We start from the raw sequence: 22,524 nt of genomic DNA on the forward strand, positions 1-22,524 counted from the left end.
AACAACTGGACACTTTTTCAACTTTTCTCCCATATAAGATGGCTCTCCTTACCTCTACCCTCCATAGTTTTCCTAATTGCCGGGAACAATATTCTTTTAACCCTCTTATGGCTTCGAGCTCTAGCCATTCTAAAAAATATCTTCAGACCAAAAATAAAACAGTTGTGCAGAGATTTTAAAGACTACGTTCAAGGCTAATCAATAATCTGTGTTTAATTATTTACGTTAGGTTTCGCAGGGAAGCTTTGCTTCTCCGGTGTAAGAATTGCGCTAATTTTACGTTATGGCTCGTGGGAGAGCTCCCTGCAACCATCGCTGTTTGCAGGTAGGCACATTGTTGTGGGAGGTGATAGTAGGAGCTCCCATGGGCGTCTAATGATATAGCTGACACAGTATCATTAAAGCACAATCACCACTTTTTCCAAAAGTTTTGTAGACATGGCCACAGTCTGAAAAACAATAGCAACTGAGCACAATCGTCATTTCAATTGTCAGTCAAATCGAACAGGGTCACCACGTGGGCAAGACCTTTGTATCGTGACACTACGACTGATAATGGCTAAGAAGACACCTTAAGGCATCAATTCATCGTCTAGAGTCAATACTGAACAAGTCTTTTTCGGAAAGACACTTGCCGATAACAACCTGAGGGGTTGCTACAGCACCACCGGAGGACAGGGGCCGGAAACTCAACTTGAGAAGAGACCCAGGGCTCGACCACATCGAGGGGAGGTGGGGGACGTCGACCCGAGGGTCCCTCCTTCGAGGACTCTGATCTCGGCCCAGTTCGACATTAATCTGACTTGGTGGACTTTTTGAATAAAGTGGTCCGGATGACTTCAGAAATCGGGGTCCTCGTCTTTGTCGGTAGTTATTTGACAGTCTGGGTCGTCAAAGACGTGTTTCGGTAGTCCCTGCGTGTGATCGACGTTGGGGTCGGGAGTGTAAGTGGACGCCTCGACCACTCGACTCAAACACACAGACTGACAAAGTAGGTCTTTGATAGTTTTTTCATGTACTTGGTTGGTTGCCATGGTGGGAAGATAGAGGTCTCGGTTGAGATCTACGTTGCGCGCGAACCACGGGCTTGTATGGCCATGCTTTTGTTTGTTTTGTGTTCTTTAGGATTTTAAAGCTCTTGTAAGAGCTGTGAGGGCGATAGACGAATACGATACTGGCGTATGTCATGATGGGACGTGCACGTTTATACAAGGTTACCTTGTGACGGAAGGATAGTTTGCTTTAAAGTTTATCGAAAATCTGACCTGTATTTATATTAAAATATCCACCAACACAATGTCATGAACATTGAACATGAACTGAACATTGAACATGACTTCATAATTACTAGTTGTGAAGTCGACACATAATGTAAGAAAAGAACGGATATTTTGAAGATCAGTATGGAATGGCGTTCATCAATCGCCTGTAATAGTCCTATAGTCCAGCAGTAGCTGGACTATAGGCCTCTCCTACCGAGAGAATTTGCCCATAATCTCTACGCTAGGAAGACGGCTTGGTGATCACAGTAAATGGTAGTAGAAGCACTGAGAACGATGCCGATATATATCTTTTATTTATTTATTTTTATATTCTATATATATTCTGCGATTGATGGCTTGAACGACACCCGGGGTAGAGGAGGTGGTTCCTACTGTATTCTGATCTGCCGTCACCACACTGCGTTGTGTGGCGTAGTAAACAGTTGCACCGGGCGGATTTGTCTTGTGATCGAGGATCATAGCAAATTAACACCTGCTTCTATCCAATTTTGTATCAAATATTCAAATTAAAAAGTATTTGATTGGATAACGCAAATCGGCAAAATAGTGAAGCTTAGAAAATGGGATAATGGAAGTTACCTACAAATCTTTATCGTAATCCGTCCTGTCGTGTATCTAACTAAGGCGCCCGCCTTTGAGAAGTTCGAACTTCTTAATCATCCTAAGCCCTAACTTAAGCACAGGGGATATGAACACGTAATCTCTTGCTAAAGAACCGCTGCGCTTTTAAAATAGTTATTGTGGTTCAAACAATATTCTTGTGAATTACATTACATTCTAAGATTTAGCATGCAACGTAATTAATATTGTTTGATAAATTTATTGGTTGGAATAATATTACGTCTTATATTTTATAAGCAGCCTAAGCATCACCTTAGCATTATAACGGCCATAATTCTAAAAATTTGAATTTATACCATAGACATAGTTCTCCTTGGTATTTTTGTCACTTTGATGGATAGTGGATTTAGGATTTGTGTTTCAGTTTTATCAAATATGATTTTTTGGGAATACTATCGGCGGCAATTACATAGTATGTTCTGATGAAGAACATTGAGGAATGTTACATTATTTTCAAAGTTGATAGGCTCTTTATTATTGTGTCTGATTAATGTGTCGTGGTAAAATCCATCCTGTCTATCTTAGGTTTTACGATCACGTATTTTTGACTCTATTTTGTGTTTTTAATTGTAATGTTCTGATATTTTGCTTGTGATCAAGTGATAAGATGGATATTGATGTCAGTAAGGAGAATATTCAGCCTCTGAGAGGTGGTAGAAATCTCGTGCAGCTTGGTACTGCACTGCAAGCTCAGTCAGATGTTGATGCCCAGAGACAGCTTCAGTTGCAAAAAGAGTGAGTTTACTCTAATTATAATGAATTATAGCGCTTTAATTCTGCTAAATTAAAATTATAGTTTACGAAATTTCGGTTAAATTTTCCCCTGTAGGATTAAATTATAATGATTGATCAGTGGAAAGGTTTCTCATGTTCTTATGTTTTTTTTGTCATTTTAAAGGCGTCAAATTTGGCGTTGGCGTTGAGATTGCATAAGGGAGCACTAAAGCGTGTTATTTGTAGTGGATTTTTCTTGGAGATAGAAGATTACTGAAACATTCTTACTTTTGCAGGGAACATGAAACAGCTATAAGACTATATCAAGGACCTGATCCTTTAGATCCTTGGTTTAATTACATCCAATGGGTTGAACAGTCATTTCCAAAACATGGGCATGAAGGTAACATTGATAAATTAATAAAAGACTGTTTGCAGTTGTTTGAAAAAGATGAAAGATATTTTCAAGACAGGAGACTTGTTAAACTGTGGATAAAGTATGTAAGTGACAAAGATATTCTTGATTTACTAATACAACTTAGATTTACTCTATATAAATTTTGGTTAATAGTGAAAATTCTGTGTAATGAAAAATGCTAAAGTTAAAATTGTGTTTTGCTTTTTCATGATTAGAGCCATTTTTTAAAGTGCCATAAAACTGATGAATGTGTATATTGTGGGATGTTAAATCTATGTCATATACCAGCACAATGTGGTATGAGAATAATAATCAATTATTATGTATGCTCTATGAGAGGAAGATAAACAATTCAGAATAAAAGTCATTGAGTGAAATTATATTTCACTACTGGAGTATTGTAGGGTTACTAATGATACACTTCTCATAGAAGATCTTGTATTAAACAGCTGATCTCACTTCATTGTAAAGTTGTATTGGGTAAAAAAGTTGGTATGGGTAAACAAACATACAGGGGTTGTTCTCCACTTTTACTCTAAGGACTGTTTCCTAAATTATTTGAATAAATTGTGACTGGGGTTGAAGAACTCTGAACTTGAATAAACCTGAAACCTGAACATAGAAATCCATCTAGTGGTAGAAAAAATGTGCAAAAAATTCAAGGTTTTGCAATCTGTTCGGAAAATTTCCTAATTTCTTCAGTTTTTACAAATAAAAAGTTATTTTTGATAGATTTATTAAGGAGAAATAATACCTATAAAATGAAATAATCTTTAAGTGGAAACTACAACTGGAAAATGTTTGTGTGATGAATATGAATGTTTTTCAGTGTGGGTGTTTATCTGTATATTATAATTATTTTATGTATATTATTCGTAAAAATATTCATCAGTAATCATAGTACCCATAACACAAGCTACGCTTACTTTGGGGCTAGATGGTGATGTGTGTATTGTCGTAGTATATTAATTTATAAAAAAAAAAGATAGAAAGGTGATTTAATGTGTGCTCCTTTGGCACAAACACTTAGCATTGTTAAAATGGGTCTGGTTGTTTGTTGTGATGGGCTCCTAAGGGCTCCACGCATGTCCTGGTCTAGAAGGAAGCCCTCATCAAATTTAGATTAATATTTGTTAATACATAATATTCATAGTAAGTGAACATCTAAATTTTTTTAAGGTTGATTGTCTCTCAAATCCACTTGAAATATATCAAAGGTTATATAATACTGGGATTGGTGTAGAATGCTCAGAGTTTTACCGAGCTTGGGCCTGCTACTGTGAGGAGTCTGGAGATTATAAGAAGGCCAATCAAGTATATATGTTGGGTCTTCAGGCTAAAGCACAACCATTAGATGAACTTGAACAAGCACACATGTAAGTAATCATTTAGTCATCATCAAAATTATAAAAAGCTGTGTATCAGAGTACATACTCAGCTAACTTTACACCTATATTTGTTGTTATAATTACCAAAAAATATGTGTGGCCATGCATTTTAGTGTTCCCGTAACATGTCCTGTAGAAACTGATTCCACAATCAGTTTCTACAGGATATGGGTTTAATATAACTGCCATTGTCCCTAACGTGCTAGACCGTTACCATCTTAGACTGCATCATCCCTTATCTCCAGGTCTGATTGCAGGACATGACTAACTTGTAATAGAATATAATTGATACAGATTTACTAATCCTTTAATTTCTATATTTTGCGGTCATAAAAATTTAATCATTATGAAATTTTTAATAAAAATGAGATTTCAGGAACTTCCAACTATTTTTTGCTCAAAGGATGTTACATGATGATTCCCCTACAAAGAGGAAGGCGGCCTCAGCTTTGGCTGAGACTAGGTCGGCTTTAACATCCTTGAAATCTTTTAAAAGGCGGAATATAGCCAATGTACCAGTACAAAGAGTAGGTGACAGCATTAAACATATTGTTCCTGGTGTTGTGAGACAACAAGCTATTGATAATAGACTTCCTAATTCTAATATCATGGTTAATGTATATGAGGTGAGTACAGCTACTTGTAATGACCGTGGTATCAACTTTATTCTAAGGTTGACCTGCTGTTTTTTTAAGATGTATTTATGATAATTTAATTACAAGTTACTCCCAAGTAATTAAATACTGATATAATATCAGTCTGTAATGTAAATATTTCTGTGAAATGAAATAGAGTTCATGTAAATATTTTGGAAAACTAGGACAATTTTTGTAGAAAAATGGTTATTGCATTCCAGGTTAGTTTACTAAAACACTTGAAACAACATGGTGACTTTATGCTCTCAATCTCCCTCTCCTTTGCTCCCTTTTTCGTTTCATTGGTACAATGATACATAAACCGATATGTTTACCAACATACTTATACTCTTTTTTTATCTAACTTGTCTTATTATGCAAGCAATCTTTTCAATACTTTTCTTAAATATAGTTCAACGGTTATATAGATTTGTCGATATTGTGTACGTGACCACAATCCATGCAACTGGGTCGAAATATCGACAAATCCAAAAATATTATTGTGGTATGTACCCGTTAAACTATATTTAAGAAATGTTGATTAACCACGAAAATCTTAGTTTAAAATCTTTATTTTCAATACAATCTTTACACTAAAAAGTAATTGAAAAATTGTTTACATAATAAGAATTGTAAGAAAAAATGGGGTGTAGTTATCCTGTCCAAATTTAAAGGAATATTATACTTGTTATTTGACAAAAATAATTTTTCCTCCTGGGTTTGTCCCTGTACTTAGTTGGCAGGAAAATTCCGTTGTACGTAGTATCGTCATATTAACCCATTACCGGCCCACTAAAGGGGACGGGTCTCCTCCCACATGAGTATATGGGGTTAAAGCTGTTGTACGCCACGCTGTCCCCGTGCGGATTGGTGGACTCCACACACCTTTGAGAACATTATGGAGAATTCTCAGGCATGCAGGTTTTTTCACGATGATTTCCTTCACTGTTGAAGCAAGTGATAACTTAAAAGAGTTAGAGGTGCGTGCTGAGATTCGAACTCGGCCTCCCGAAAGTGAAGTCGATATCCTCTCCACTGGGCTATCACCGCTACCGTACGTAGGGAATCGAAACATATATGTAGGTATTTAACCATATACTTTGGATTTTTATTTTTTTACTTGATAGACCAGGCTGACGTGTATCATATTAATATATATGTGTTTATTTATTGTAAGCCCCAGTGTTAAGTATTGCGAGTTTTTGTTGGATTCCACACTTTGTTGGATTAATTTTTATACGCCCATACTCTATAATAATCACTTTAGTACTTAATCTATGTACTACAAAAATCCTTGATATTGTTCTTTTCCGTCCATAGGATGCCCCTTCAACTTCAAGAGGAACCGTCCCCGTCACAGAAGATCCAGGTCCTGCTTCATTAGTGCAAGCATGCAGTAACATTGAAAATCAGAGAGAAGTTGGTATCTGGACAAATCCAAAAACTAAGATGGTACATTCTAATGTTGTACCACACCAGCCGTTGCCTTTTACGCGTGAGTAAAAACATATTTTTGGATTACCATGGTGAATTATTAATCTTTTCATTGCTATTTAGTGTAAAGCGTGATGAGTAATTACCAACTCATATCAACCTATATATAATTGATAATCTATGAAAAAGGAAATAAATCCCATTCTTTGTTGGATCCCTTCTTTGTTGGATCCCATTCTTTGCTGGGCTAAAGTTCAGCATTCATAATTAATAGGTGCCACCGGAACTATGGTTATTTTGGGAATTTTCGATTCCCCTTTTCCCAACCTGGAATATATACCTGAAATATGAGATTTTGCTCGCGCCCTAACCTTAAACGCACGTGAGATTCAAAACGCTAACATTTAATCTGAATTTGTTTGATTGTGTTGGGTTTATTAAATAAAAGGATTTTATTTATTTTAGTAACTATTGTATGTATGATATAAGTGCAATTCCACTGATTCATTTTAGAGTGAGAGTATTAATTATATTTTCTTAAAATTAATGTAGTTAAGAAAATTTCTTATTTATTTACGAACAATTTTCTGGCAATTTTACACAGTTTGTTGAGAAAAAAAAATCCGTGATACCTGCCCCCCTCTTCCCCACGTGCGATTTGGTGAGATTCTGCTCGACCGCCTAAACGCGTCACGTAAATAATGGTCGCCCCCTTATGTTCTTATTCCTGACTACAATACAGACCTACCTATATGTTTACATGTTGTTTTATATCGAGGCTTAATTGCTACCACCTGTTTTTAGCATATGAGGATGACCATGATGAATTGAAACTCTCTGGACACCATTTGCCTTATTGCCTGGACGATTTGACGTTTAATGTGCCTCTATGTGTACCTGACCCGGCCGACCCGACGAAAATAACTTGTTATAATAAAAACCAGGTATTTATGTAATAGAAATAAGTATTATGTTTAACCTATATCTTTACCCTGGTAAGAACATATTGAGAAATATATAGATTTATGTACACTGTTATGACTTTAGAAAGAGTATTGTATGTTGTTTTCTAAATGATAATTGAATGCTTTCTTCATGTTGCTCTCTCTAGCTATTTCTGTGAGCTCTTTGATGGTAACATGTTTGCACCTTTTTTATGCCAATAATAGATTTTTAAACTTACATGTCATACAATGTTTACGTGATTCGACCTAACACATAAAAAACTAAGTCAAGATTTTGTGAATGAATGAATAAACGTTTATTGTACACCAAATAAAATTAGTTTTAGTGATATAAACATAGACCAAGAGATTACTATTTAGTGGTCTTATCGCAACATAGCGATTTTTACCAAGATTATACCTAACGAACAAAGAAAAAAGTTTAGTCAGTATTTCCCATAACATCCGATGTGGTGTCGTTTTTGTCGTGTTTTTGAATTACTTGATTTGTCATTGGGTAGGCTGAAATAAACTGTTTACGTTGTTTTAATTTTGCTTAATTTTAGGTATATGTCAATGACAAAGAGTACAGTTTAGAAGAGATCAGAGCTAGAAGATTTAATGTAGAAAAGGAGATTAAGACAGACAACAATGAAATAAAGGAAACGTTTAAAAGTATTAATGAGACCCTGGCACAGTGTAGTGCACTAGAAACATTGGCTAACTGCGCTTTAGATACAGAACATGACCACATGGCACAACTCATGCCATTAACAATGCCTACCCTGCATAATGTAACTAAAGTTACAAATATGCATTCTCCTGGTGAACCCAAACTGTTAGTGAATCTAGATTCAAAAGAAGTTAGTATTAAGAAAAACGACGAAAACGAAAGAAGTGTTATTATTGACAAAGAAAATCAAATTGCACCGCAAACTAATAACTATGCTGATAACGGCTATGCAAAAAACAATTTGATGGAAGAGTTTAATAGAAGTTTAATGAGTAACCTCCTTGGGGATTCTGTTACTGTGAACACTAAAGAAGCTCGATGGGAGCTGAGAAACATATTTAATGATAATGGTAAATCTTACTAAACCTTAATCTTAGTAACCTTTAAATTAAATAATCAATATTTTATTCCATTAATTTAAAATTGCATGAGTAGTAAAGACAATAGTAGTAAACTAATGAAGAGTGAGTCCCATATATGCAACATACTTATTCAAAACATTATGACGTCTGGACACTTAAAAGTCAAAATCAAAATCACTGAATACAGTCAAGCAATGTTTATTTGCGCTGTCCAGATGCCCGATTCAGTCATTATTACTGCTAGAAGATTAATTTGCCAATTAGTAAAAAATAAAATGCATTCATTATTCGTAAAAAACACATAATTTGACAGTGATAGTTGTATACTTATTCCAAAAATCGAATACACTACCTACAGAATACAACTATTACAAAAGTTACTCATATACATTGCCGTGGCAAGGAATATTTCGTACTTCATCACTTATAAGAACGTTGCAACGCATTTGTGGCGCATAAAAGGGACAAATTAACAGCCTTTAAAATTTGCAACATTTTGATGTTTTGCTATAAAATTAATCCTTTGCATTGAAAAAAATACTTACAATTTTATCTTTGCAGCGGAGCCGTCTATGGTGCAGCCGACGGCTGTTCAACAATTTGAAGTGCCCAAATTTGACATACACGAAGATCGATCTATGACTATGGCCATCAACGTTAAGAAAAATTATGAAGTTGTTGATGTTAGAAGTTTTCCCGAAGATAAAGAGAATGCAATCAAATTTACTGCCCCTGCCGCAGTACCCACGCAGCAGGTAATTTCGCCAAAAGTAATTATTACAAATGGACTTAAATTAGTCCAAAAAATAATTTTGATACATATTTTAAAAGCTTAAAAATAGGACATATTGAATCTTCAAAATCCAAATTGCACCCTTTTGGAGATGGATTTTTGTTTTAAAAGTAGTTTAGGATTAAATCTGATTATTTTCAGGTTAATAAGACTGCCTATTATGAGGAGCCCTCCTGCACACAAGTGTTTAATTTCAACATTAAAGATGCTAGTACCCCCAACATGTCACAATTTAAAAAACCTACTTCTTGTATTGATCAATCGAGTAAATATGCGACTGTACCAAAGTTTGCTATAGATGAAAGTGTAATAGAACAACCTGATCACGCAGTGAACAAAAGAGATGAATGTGTCAGACAGATGACAGATCAACACGCCACTGTGGACAATCAAGGCGCAGGGCTATCTGTAATAATGGAAGCGACTCGAGAGTATAACAGGTAAACTTACACAAATTCTGAGTATTTTGAGACCACAAGGTTCTATGCAGATGAATGTAGAGTTCTGTCAGCTAACCTCAGTGATGGATAAAAATTACTGGCATTGAATTTCTATATTTGTTAAATTTAAGTTTAACATGGGTAAAACCTTTAAGATTCTGAAGCCTGTTCTGCCCACTAAATATGTGTCCTCACAGTTTTTGCCAATATTCAGATATCATAGTGTATAGAATACAAATTTAAAACATCAAAACTAATTCCCAGAAATAATATACTCATCTGATGGATGCATAGTTAGGTTAAAGACGGGAGACAAGGATATGGGAGTTTTTTGGTGCATAAAATCGATCTAAAAATATCTATGTATAGTAAGGCTACTTAAGCTGCAAAGTACTTTACTTATTACATTTATTCAAAATTATAATATTTAATACGAGTATATAATATATAATAGTAATTTGTACAATAAGTGTGTAAAATAAAATAAACATTGTCTATATTTTTTTGATAAAATTCAAAAATTCAAAATTAATTTTATAATTATAATGCTGAATAATAAATTGTTAAATTACTAATGTATTCTTAATTTCAGTAAATCGGGATCTAGCTCTTCAGGACAATCAACAAGAACGAATTTTACAGGGTATACAACTAATTATGAATCTATGTATAATAATCAAAATGATCCTAATGTACAGAACGCAGCACCTAAAAGAAATTCTATTTCTACTCAATCGAGACTTCCCAATGGCCAGTTTGCAAGAAATTATCAGCAGAAGCGTGATCAACTTGAAACTAAAGGGGGAATTCCTGCGTCTTCAGCGCCTTATCAATCTCATGACCATCAATATCAAAAACCTGTTCCTCAAAACTATAGCGGTTATTCACCTCAGAGATCAATACATCCTCACTACCAACAAGGTTACAGTTATCAACAATCCTATCCTAACAACCATTTAATGAACCAACAACAAGCTCAAGGTTTTGGAAGTCCAAACCCGAACCCTTATCATAGTCCCCAACATCCTGGTATACAAAACACTCATGATATGAACCCATCAGTCCCAGTGGGGTTTCAAAGTCCCACCTATTCAAACCAAATGGTTTACCAGCATTCACCTGTAGCCAGCCCTGCCCACCCTATGATGAGTCCTCAACCGAATTACAATCGGCAAGAGTTCCACTACCCTAGTGCCGATCGACATGTCTACCCTAATCAACAGCAACATCAATCGAATGCAGTCTTTCAAAGTCCACCTCACCAACCACAGTATTCAAACTCAATGTATTACCAGAGACCCTGTCAAGTGTCTGCTCCAAATGCAGCATATGGGCAACCAAGTTATAACACTCAAAATCAATATAATAACCCAAATATGTATTCAAATGCAAACCAGCATTCGGAAAGTGCAAATTATAACACAGTTCAAAGTTCTTATAGACAGCCTCCTAAAGGTACAGAAAACTGTCAATCACCATATGGAATGCCTAATAATCAACCATTTCAAGTTTACCAAAGTCCACAACCTACTCAAAATAATTACCGCAATTCGGTACAAGACACTAATATGGTACAAAATACGTATTCAGATTCTCAAGTTAAACAAGAGACTCCAGATATATCTATGAAGAGTCAAGATAGAAGTGAAACTGCAAATAACAGTACCAATGCTCAGTCTAAAAATTCAGCATTACATAAGAGTCCTAATAGCTCTGTACTAAGAACTGTAAGGCACGAACAACCAAATGTAAAAGTTAGTCAGAAATCTCCAGATATTGGATTTTCAAATCAATTTTTGAACTTCATATCCAACAGAAATGAACCCAAAGACAACGCAAATACACCTAAATTTACAAATAGTCCAAGCATATCTCAGAAAATGCATAAAAATTTGTATGTGTCAAGCCCAGAACAAGCACAAGTTCCACCTTCATCTGGCCTGTCCGATACTGATAGTAAAGATGGTATGACGGCGCAGACCGCTACACCTATTCAATCTGCTAAAATATCTCATTCTGTTGAAAAACACAAGGATATTTCGAAAAGACAGTTGGACTTCGATCATCGAGCTGAGATCCAATCTGAAGACAGCAGGGATTCAGTCAGCAAAGACAGTAGGATCTCATCAATTTACTCGCGTCAATCGGACTTTCAGTCTGACGGCTACGGAATGGACGTAGATAGTGAAAACTCAATGGAGAGCAATTTTAAATGCTCGCGCTCAATTTCTGTGATAGAAACCAGTGACATACCTAGACCAGCTGATATTGAATTCCCAAAAGTGATTGACCCATTTAATAAAAAGATATTAGCTTCATTATTAGAATATGTCAAATTTCCTAACAAAACTCATGAGGATGGCTACATGGAAGTGAGATCAATCCCAAAAATACAAACAGCTTCTGTTATGCATGTAGGGCATTCTAAATTTTCCATAGAAAAGCAGCTTGGTAAAGGAAATTACGGAGCAGTATTCTTATCTTTGGATTTAAATAGTAATAAGGCGGTGGCTGTAAAATATCAAAAACCAAGCAGACCATGGGAGTTCTATATTTGTCAGGAAATAAAAGCTAGAATTAAGGATCCATTCATGGTAAACTTGAATATATTTTATCATACTACATACTTCTTAAAATTCAATTTCTGAATATGTAATATTAACAAGTTTGATATTTAGCTTCCAGGTTACATGGACATAACAACAGCCTTCTTAGGAGACAATGCAAGTTTATTTGTATCGGAATATTCAAAATATGGATCTTTATTGGATGTCGCAAACAAAGTTAAAGTGGCCACTTCAAAATGCATAAACGAATTTATAGTAATTTTATTGACCTCAGAAATGCTCTCAATAGTTCATTACTTGCATAAAGCGCAGATCATTCATGCTGACATCAAGCCAGACAACTTTTTATTGATGAAGATGTATGTATACTTTCACTGTTTTAAATAAACTACAGCCCTACGGAATATAATTTTTTTTTAATTTTTATGTCGCCTGGGGAGCTGGCTTTTAATATATGAAAAAAAAATGATGAAAACTATACAAAACTTGTAAGACGAAACTACCCCGTAAACTGTTCCGTGTTACTTTGGTGTTTATAAAAATCGCCTACATTTTTGATAATAGTAGCTCCTCATCTGAGCCTGACAAGGTTATTCAAAGTCATAGTAAAAAATATATGTTCACATAAATCCTGTTCCACTAATTTTCTTTTTCTATTTTTCAGTCCCACTCAGGAATGGAGAACACCATCCTTGCAATTGATTGATTTAGGATGTGCAATAGATATGTCCTTGTTTCCTGAAGGAACTACTTTTAGAGAAGTATGTATTTTTACTTACATACAGAGAAATATTATTAAGTAGTAGAACTTTTTGTTTCAAAACTCGTCAGTAGAAGTAATTATTTCTGCCGCTAAGCAACATTGCTTTATTCCTATCTACAGGGTGTGGTTGCCGGTGTAATTAAAGACACATGACTGCAAAGCCTTATGGCTTAATATCTATGTCTGAGGTTAATTGGTGTAGGGTGGCACTTTATAGGATGTTTTCCTTGCATCCAATGCAAAGCGTAGCTCTGTTTAAAAGCCGAACCTCGACCTTTACATATAAGTATGATACCTAAAAGATAATATTACAAAATGATAAATAAACAATAACAACATACTTACTCTTTTTTTATAGCTAATTGCTACAGAAGGTTTCACTTGTACAGAAATGAAGGAAGGAAAACCTTGGACATACCAGACGGATTTGTACTGTCTTGCTGGTACAATTTACGTTATCTTGATGGGCAACTACATGAAGGTAGCTAACCGTCTAGGACAATGGAGTATAGATAAAAAATTTCCAAGGTAAGTTTTAATTTTAATAAATTTCTATACATTTTATTTCGTATACACATTAATAAACTGACTTGGCTAGGATTTATAGTTTATTAGTCAGTAAAACATAAAGAGCACAATGTCTTTTAGCCTTCAGTACTACAAAGTATAATTCCAAAAATGTTTTCATGTCAATTACGTTTTTTTTTAAACATACATTTTTAATGAATATTCTTTTGTGGTTCTGAAGATATTCGCGTATATTTTAAAGTACAGACAGAAAAGAATACTAAAATTTGCCAGTTTGAAAAATATATATTTAAACTATGATGAACTACTGCTCTACAAAATTTGTTTTCATTTAAGTACATAAAACTCAGTACTAACTGTGTTAACGTTAATTTACAGGTACATGAAAAATACCTTATGGGACAAAATATTTACCACTCTTCTGAATGTGCCCGATTGTAACAACTTACCTGATCTTTTGGATTTAAAATCTGAAGTTGACAGTGTCTTGAATCAAATGGATAGTCTAAGTTCACAGCTCCGTAACTTTGCAAATGTGCTTAAATCTAGGTAAATTAAAAAGCCTAGCTGTATTTATTGCATTTAGATGTATTGACTGTAAAAAATGTTTGTATTAATATAATACTTAAGTTTGATGAATTTCAGTAGTCATTTACCAAGTTCAACAGCTCTTAAAAGAACCTATTGAATATCAGATTCTACACTTTGAAGGTTATCTTGTTGTGTTTAATTAAAAATGTGATATGTAATTTAGCTTTTTGTTAGTAAAACATGGCTTAGATTCTTTGTTAGCTTAATGTTGAAACAACACTTAGGTTTCATTTATTTTTGTAAAACTTATAAGACTTGCACTACATTTTTTTTTCTCGTTTAAACTGTAATTAAAATAAATAATTACTTGGTTAATGATGAATTTTATTTAGTTCTGCATTTCTGATTCCCTGCAAGATTAAGAACTATTTTACTGTTAGCAAATGGTCAATGTCAACAACTTCCAAACCATGTCTCCTAATACTTTCTATAAAGGTTTTTCATAGGAGTAAAGTATCTTAGATCCACTATACTGCTTCAATGCAAGATTCAGGCAGGATTCATTATTGCGAGTTCAGTTATTTATTGTGATCTCACCACACTATTTATTATCATTGTTAGTGAGGGTGTGCCATGGACATTCTCTCTAAGGCACATAAGAAAATAAACTAGTTTAACACTCTTGATCAATGCAGTTAATGAACTCTCATGTAAAACATGCCAGAACAATGCAGCATAGAAACTGATTTGATGCATTAAATCTAAGATAAAGAAACTACTATAGCTACAGATGTACCCAACAATAATACATGCAAGTTTTGGGATATAATCATAGAGGTCAGTGAACTCAATAGTTTCATTCAACCATAAAGCTGATTTCTATGGCCTTATGGAAATTAATACAAAAAATGTTTTATTTTTGTTCATATTATCCTGAAAAGGAATAAAAAAATTAAAAGCAGTAATATTTAGTTAAAAGTTTAATTAACACTTAGATAATCAGCTCAATCAAATTGCAAACTTTTCCAGTCTCTGTTTTTTTCTTTCTCGATATTCTTGAACATTATCAAACTTCCTTTTAAATAATAGTTTGATTGAGTTGTGATCATGAGAACCTAATTCGACTCCCATATTTTCAAAAACTTTATTTACTCTGCTCAAATTTAATAAAATATTGTCATTATTAGTACCAACTTGGTATTCATTTATTACTGAATTTATACTATCATATACAAATAATGTCAAATTATAAAATTTAATAGCAGTTGGAAAATTGTTAACAGTGATATCTTTTACAAATCTGTGAGTAAACTGATCATTTATAATGCTTATTTGATACACTAATACCTTCATATAAGAATGAATAGAAACTGCTATAAGGCTGGAGTATTCATTATATTTAGTAATTGTGTAACCTACTACTGGTAAACTATTTATTTCAATTCCTTCTTCATCCATTAATCTACTGAATTCTTGTTTTATTCCATCATTATTTTTTAGGTCCATGTATGTGTCGATAGTGTATAAAATAGTACCATCAATATAGTTCCAGAATTTAACAGTTCCATCGCCTGAAGTGCTTGACAAGTAACCATTGGTGCCTGGTACTAGTTCTATATGATTAACAAATTCTTTATGACCCAAACAATATGTTTGAATATTGTATGTATTTGGATAGCAAGATACTTTAATCTTTTCATCTCTATCTGAGGTGATAATGTATTTTCCATCATTGGTTTGCAAGACATTTAACAAGAGACTTAAATGACCTAATAGCTTTGATCCACCATCCTCATTCAATTCAAAGTATAAGACATCACCAGTTTTATCAGCTACAAATATTTTCGAGTTCTTTTCTTCAAATCTTATTTTACTAGCACTTCTTGGTAAAGCAATTTTTTTAATGTTGTTTAAACTCGGTAACTCATATATCATTACTGTTTTGGGTAATAATACCGCTAAAAGTTTTTCGTTAAAAGATATAACGATATCAGTAATTGTTTCATCTTCACCTGGTGTTTCAGATGTAAGTTGTAAAATAGTGTGTTTTGAATAATCGTAACAATCTACGTAGCTTCCCTTGCATACAAATACGTTGTTTTTACTTATGGCCATGAGCGACATAGCTGAAGTTACTTAAATTTTAATAAGTTAAACATTTATTTCATTTAATTTTGACTTAGAAACCAAGAAACTTCCACAACTCATGTCACAAGTTTAAACTAACCTAAAAATGTTGACAAGTAACAGTCGTCTGACAAAGAAATGTCAACTGCCAAAGCTTTTAGGTTAGGTCTCAGTTCAGGTTAGGTTAGGGTTTTTAACGGACTTAAATTAACCGACTTACGAAAAAGGAGGTTCTCAATTCTGTTTAATATTTTAGTTTTTTTTCATGTTTGTTAGCTCAGAACTCTGTCATTTATAAACCGATTGGAATTTTTTGTTTTTGTTTCATACTTCCCACGTGCTATCCTACACTGAAATATTTTTTTAAATCCGACCAGTAGTATCTGAGATTAACGCGTTCAAGTAAGTAAAAAGCAAGAAGTCATTAGGTTTCAATGATTTTAACAAGCAAAGAAAAGTATTTAAGATCAGGATAGCAACATAGACTTAAAATGTTTTTAACTTGTTTTACAGCTCCAGATTCTAGATTTTTTAGGCCTGTAGCTTTATACAGATTAATTTTGAATACTAAGAACAATCATTTGTTGGAACATTGATGTTATAAGTTTAAATATGGTTTAACCAAAAAAAAGAGGTATTTGTATGTATTTATTTTAATAGACCAAAATAAAAATTCAGAATTAAGTTTATAAACACTTTTCAAACGTCGAGTCAGTCGGTTTGTAGTGACTCTACCACCGGTTCGGAAGGCAGATTCCTCCGAGAAGTGCCGGCAAGAAACGCAGCAGATTGCTCGTTTTCAACATAATTTTACAGTTTACAATGATTTAAATTTACTATTTTGTGAGAGATGAGAGCGGAGCCTGCTCCTTGTCGCTAAAAAATTCATCAATCATATTTTAACACATTGTTGGGTCCAAAATTACCTTGGGAATCATATTATAAAAGCATACCTATACTTAATCCCACAAATTACTTCTTCAGCTTTCGCAAAAGATATCGCTAACTTATGTCCATTTCGAGTAAGACGGTTGTTTCGTTTATTAAGAGTAATGTTTTGTCTTACAAATAATATATTGTGAGACTACCGTAAGTATAACTATTTCTTTAAATTTTTCACGGAGGGATTCACGTGATTTAAGTTTATTTATTGACCGTACCGTGCCATGTGTTAATGATATTATCAATTATCACATGGCACATGTAAATGGTTACAATTCAGGTTTGGTTGATAACATAATTAATAAGAAGCAACAGAGGCTCATTGCTGGATTTATAAGATACGAGTAGTCTTAGTCTTAGTTAGTAGACTAGTATGACTTACTTCGGATCTATAAGAGCGTGTAGCAAGGATACTTGGATCACATGGCGTTCATGTGGCTTTTAGAACAAATAACCAACTGAGAGCTATTCATAACGGTAAGGACATATTGGACGTTAAGCAGAGTTCAGGGGTTTATAAACTCCAATGTTCTGAATGCTACGTTCCAAATTTTCTGTTCCAATCTATACAATACGTCATGTCGGTTGCTATTCCTTTCATTTTTAGCAAATTAGCACTCTGATTACTAAAACTAAGAAAATAAGAAAAAACACAGGAATAGCAAAATTAGCAACTGATTAATCTAAAATACTGAATCTAAGATTCTTCTAGAAGCAGTGAAAAGAACAATGGTAAATAAGTAACATTGACCTCGTAAAGTCAAGTTGACCGGACCAAAAATCAACGTACTTATTTGACATAATCCAAAGTCATCTTAGCCATTGACCTACCTAATCTCCGTTATACTAAACGTTATACGTGCATCTAAATGCACCTTCCTCTATTAAACTACGCTGGACTGGTAATAAGTTACTCTGTATCTACTGTAAGAGATTTTAATCCAGTGCTAAAATAAAAAAAAAATATTCCAACATTCAATTTAAATAAATTGGTGAGCTATGAGCCTCAGATAAACAGACAAATAAACCATTTATTAATAGATGTTAAATACGGATGAACACCAATCGCCACAGACCCCTTTTTATTTGGTGTCGTCGAATATATACGTACTTATCAGCATTTCTTAGTCGAGTTGATTAATTTGCAACTCAGTTTGAGCAGCTATTAAAGATAAACCTACAACATATAGCATATTTAATAAAAGATGTAATAAAAAGTAAACAGGAATATGGGCTGATATTATATGTCCAAGGGACCAAAAAATAATGTTGTTATATTGCACTTCTTTAAAGTGGTACGAATAGCGTTTTAGAAAGTTAAATATTTATAAAACTTTTGAAATATAATTATAAGGTTTTTCATATCTAAAACGGATGGGTACGGCGCATTATGGAGGGTAGAGGTAAGGAGAGTCATCTTATATGGGAGAAAAGTTGAAAAAGTGTCCAGTTGTTGCGCTAAATAACAGTTCAAAAATACTCTACAATGGCGCTGGTGGATGCACAGGGTATGGTATGAATGTAGCAATCGTAGATGAATTGAAGTATGCCGAGTTAAAAAATTTAATGTTATTATCGACTAAAGTAGTTAATTATTGAGAATTTCAACAACTTACGTTGTACAAAATATTGTGGTAAATATAACCTTACTTCCTTGTATCTCCATACTTCCTTGTTTATTTTTCAAGCCTACTGTAACAATATTTATATTTGGCGCTTCTTTTAAGAGTTACCCTGATGCAAATGTGGCGCCATCCTAATTTAATACATTTTGACGACACTTTTTCATATACACAGATGACTCTCCTTACCTCTACCCTCCATACGGCGCATGCGGCGCGGCGCAGCGGTGCGCAGAGTGAAAGGGTAACAAAAATTTCTTATTCACAAGAAATCAGAAACCCAACCAACGTTTTTATTTGGTAATTTAAGTTATTACTCAATCAAGTCCTAAATAAACCTATGCGTCTGTACTCTACGGGACCCGACAGCGGAGGAGATTTTTAGGTTAGGTCAAATAATTCGCTCCAAATTTCATTTCTTTTGTTAAAAAAACAGTATTTTACTCACCTACCTTTCAAAATAAGCTTTTAGGAAACATTTAGCCCGCGGAATATTTTAAGTATGTGTAGGTATGATACATTTTATGTTTGTATTCTCATACCTATAACGTGTCTATAGCATGCCTTGAAACATTGATACGATTAATTGTAATCTCACTGCCTTCAACCCACAGTAATTAGTTTCATATAAGTCCGCTAGCTGGAGATTTAATTATCTGACCTAACTACGTTCTCCTCCATTAAGAGGACCCGCTGAGTATAGGTATATGATAAACCTAATTAATAACAGTAACCTTAGCAAATTATACGTTTGGAATTTGGAATTGATTGGGTTATAACCTGTAGCATTTCTCTTTGCACAGGTAATAATATCACGGAAAGGCTGTATGGTAACCGGACTTTGCCTGATTAAAATAAAAAAATAAACAAATTACACGTCAAAATAGGAAATTACGTATTTGACAATTGACATTTAAATAAACCTACTTACCTAAGGTAGGTACTTACAGAATATTTTTAATTTAATAAAGTAACATTTAAATTAGGTATTTTCAGGCTTGGGGGTCTGAAGATTGGACTCCATTTTCTTTATGACAATTGACAAGACAATATATTGCTATTTATGTTCTAAAAAATTAAGCTGTATCCAAAAGTCATGGTATTGTAGATTTTTGGTTCTGTCGGACACCAAAGTTTAAAACACCGACTGTATCTTTCTTTACTACAAAAACTAATTTCCCTAGTACAATGACAGCAGTGATTACATCTTGGAGCCCAGATAAGAAGCATAGTGATGTTGAAAGGTAAATTAGTGGTATAATTATGAACGTTAACGCATCTTGCTATTTCTTCAATATTTAATTTTTTTCGTACTCTAAGAATTGATAAACTGACTCATGACGCCTTAGAATTCCACTGTGCAAATTACTTTATTTATTATGAAGTACTACTAGGAATATATATAATAAAAATAGTGATTTAATTTTAGATGGATTTGCATATATCCAGCCTATCTGAACAATAAGAAGACTTTGGCTCAAGGCCGACGTCTACCTAAAGACATATGTATAGAAAATCCTACTCACCAAGAAATAAGAGATGTTTTATTTTCTACTGGATTACGTATTGGAGTTGAAAATAAACTTTATCCACGTGAGAGGAGTAAGGTATTGAAATTAAATAGTATTACAATCATTTGTAAATTACCTTTAGGAAAAAAAACCATCTTTTCCCACAATTAGCATTATAATGTACATTTTGTCCTTTATGAATGTCTCAGTGGGGCCTGAGACATTGATTAAAGAAGAAATTGTTTATAAATGTATAAAAGTACCTTCTCTTGCACTACTGACTAAAGAAGGAGTGTAATGTTTGAGAATTCATCAATGTATTTATGGGATTTCTTGAATTTTTTGCATTGGATATCAGTAGAATGTTTACACCTACATCACCTATTAAACACAAGCTATAAACATCTTTAAATGCAAAATCAAAATATGCTTCCTTGCTTGTGTGTTGTCACAGAGCTAACTAAAATATTATAGCAATGGGAATCTCCTAGAATAAAGTTATTCACTTTAAATTCATGTTTCTCACAAAGTAGGAAAATTTGTACACTATAAATTATTTTATTTATTTATAATGTTCTTATCGCAGGAAATGTTATATAGAGGTCGGATTCGTGTTGAGATAAAGAATGATGATGGAAAGCCTATCAAGGAGGAATATCCAACAAGAGAATCTGTCATGAAGTTCATTGTTGAATCTATTCCTAAGCTGAAAACTCGTCAAAACAGGTAAAAAAAATGAATGAATGAATGAATTTTGAATTTTATAATTAAAGACATAAGCTATCCTATCTCTTAAGTTGGACCAGACTGCTCACGGTGTGCCAATTTAAATTAAAATCGGTTAGGTAGTTTAGGAGTCCATCGCGGACAAACATCGTGACAGGAGATTTATATATATTAAGATATACATAACTACATGCAAATAAATATGCAAATAATATGAATGATAAATTGAGTCAAATTAAAAAAGCAAAGCAGCCTACTTCTGAATTGCTTCCTCATGAAAGACTTGCAGAAGTCATGTGGACTATGCTACCACAAAAAAACTGTTGTATCAGAAAGAAAACACAAAAATGTCCTCAACATTCTTATGAGTTTTTTCACATATGTAGAACAGCACAGCAACAACTAGACATTTTCTCCACAGGGTAATTACAAATTCCGGCTTTGTTAGCTGTGCTGGAATGTCTGCTAAATCTTACAAAATATAGGAACAAATACTTTTTTTCTGATTGCACACTAAAATTATTAATCAAAATAAATGCAATTTTAAGCTAAAAAATCAGGATATAGTTGTAGTAGACCTCTATTATTAGAAGTCTGTCTGGCTGTCCCAATAGAAATGACAGCTGAAATCTTGTCCCTATTTGAAGCACACATGCTCTGGAAAAAATTACATTATTTTTAAGTAAACCTATTTTTAGTTCTTTGAAGGCAACAAGCATCCTTATCTTAAAACTCACATGAATCAGTAGTGTTGTCCTTCCCTTCACAGGCAAACGTCTTTATGGGAGAGGATTTATTACTAATCACGATGCTTTTGCTCTTTATAATAAATAATTCCAATGTGTGTGAGCTGCTCTGTTCAAATGTATGGGAATACATGCATTATGAAATCATAATCTTTTCAAACCGGGATTCTCATATTATATCACAGTGTCATTCTTACAGATGGGTCTGAGAAATTTATAATCAGAAAAAGTCAGAATGAGTGTGCAGAATACTGAAAATGTATTTAATTCTGGGCTTTCTGAATTAATAATTGGAATTCAGATAGACATTCAAAATTTTAATAATTTTTAAAGTTTAAAATGACATGATATTTAATGAAACTTAGTGTGCCATCAGAAAAAAGATTTATTAGTGCCTGCTACTATTTTGTAAGATTACATACTAATCAAATGTAATTGTTTTAGACCTGCTGATCAACAACCTCAATCTGTTCAACAAGGAACTAACAAAGCAAAGGGAAAGAAAGGTCGCAGATAAATGGATTATTATTATAAATTTACATGTAATACATTCTTATTGTTAACATGTTTCTTTTTTTTTTATAAAATCCTGAGCAAAGTGAGGTGTTATAACTTCAGAATTAAAGATTAATGCGTTGATATTGACAAATATTATTATTAATAAACCATTATTCAAAAAATATAATGTAGTATTAA

General features: G+C 33.5%; 3 protein-coding genes across 3 annotated transcripts; 2 read left to right on the top strand and 1 right to left on the bottom strand.

Moving 5' to 3' along the window:
- Nucleotides 1-2,254: 2,254 nt before the first annotated feature.
- LOC120626216 (mitotic checkpoint serine/threonine-protein kinase BUB1 beta-like) lies at nucleotides 2,255-14,493 on the top strand. The gene is made up of 14 exons (XM_039893617.1): nucleotides 2,255-2,639; nucleotides 2,915-3,119; nucleotides 4,216-4,412; nucleotides 4,801-5,050; nucleotides 6,380-6,554; nucleotides 7,298-7,437; nucleotides 8,004-8,520; nucleotides 9,094-9,287; nucleotides 9,467-9,765; nucleotides 10,358-12,359; nucleotides 12,444-12,691; nucleotides 12,997-13,093; nucleotides 13,454-13,623; nucleotides 14,002-14,493. The coding sequence occupies exons 1-14, from the start codon at nucleotides 2,512-2,514 to the stop codon at nucleotides 14,174-14,176; spliced, it is 4,797 nt and encodes a 1,598-aa protein (XP_039749551.1). The 5' UTR covers nucleotides 2,255-2,511; the 3' UTR covers nucleotides 14,177-14,493.
- Nucleotides 14,494-15,119: 626 nt separating this feature from the next.
- Nucleotides 15,120-16,498, bottom strand: LOC120626596 (tRNA (guanine-N(7)-)-methyltransferase non-catalytic subunit wuho). Its single transcript, XM_039894153.1, has one exon. The coding sequence runs from the start codon at nucleotides 16,276-16,278 to the stop codon at nucleotides 15,163-15,165; it is 1,116 nt and encodes a 371-aa protein (XP_039750087.1). The 5' UTR covers nucleotides 16,279-16,498; the 3' UTR covers nucleotides 15,120-15,162.
- A 3,263-nt stretch (nucleotides 16,499-19,761) lies between these two features.
- LOC120626245 (signal recognition particle 19 kDa protein) lies at nucleotides 19,762-22,391 on the top strand. The gene is made up of 4 exons (XM_039893658.1): nucleotides 19,762-20,089; nucleotides 20,275-20,452; nucleotides 20,943-21,082; nucleotides 22,273-22,391. The coding sequence occupies exons 1-4, from the start codon at nucleotides 20,034-20,036 to the stop codon at nucleotides 22,343-22,345; spliced, it is 447 nt and encodes a 148-aa protein (XP_039749592.1). The 5' UTR covers nucleotides 19,762-20,033; the 3' UTR covers nucleotides 22,346-22,391.
- The last annotated feature ends 133 nt before the right edge of the window (nucleotides 22,392-22,524 follow it).

Source organism: Pararge aegeria, chromosome 9, assembly GCF_905163445.1.
Source record: "Pararge aegeria chromosome 9, ilParAegt1.1, whole genome shotgun sequence".
NCBI lineage: Eukaryota > Metazoa > Arthropoda > Insecta > Lepidoptera > Nymphalidae > Pararge > Pararge aegeria.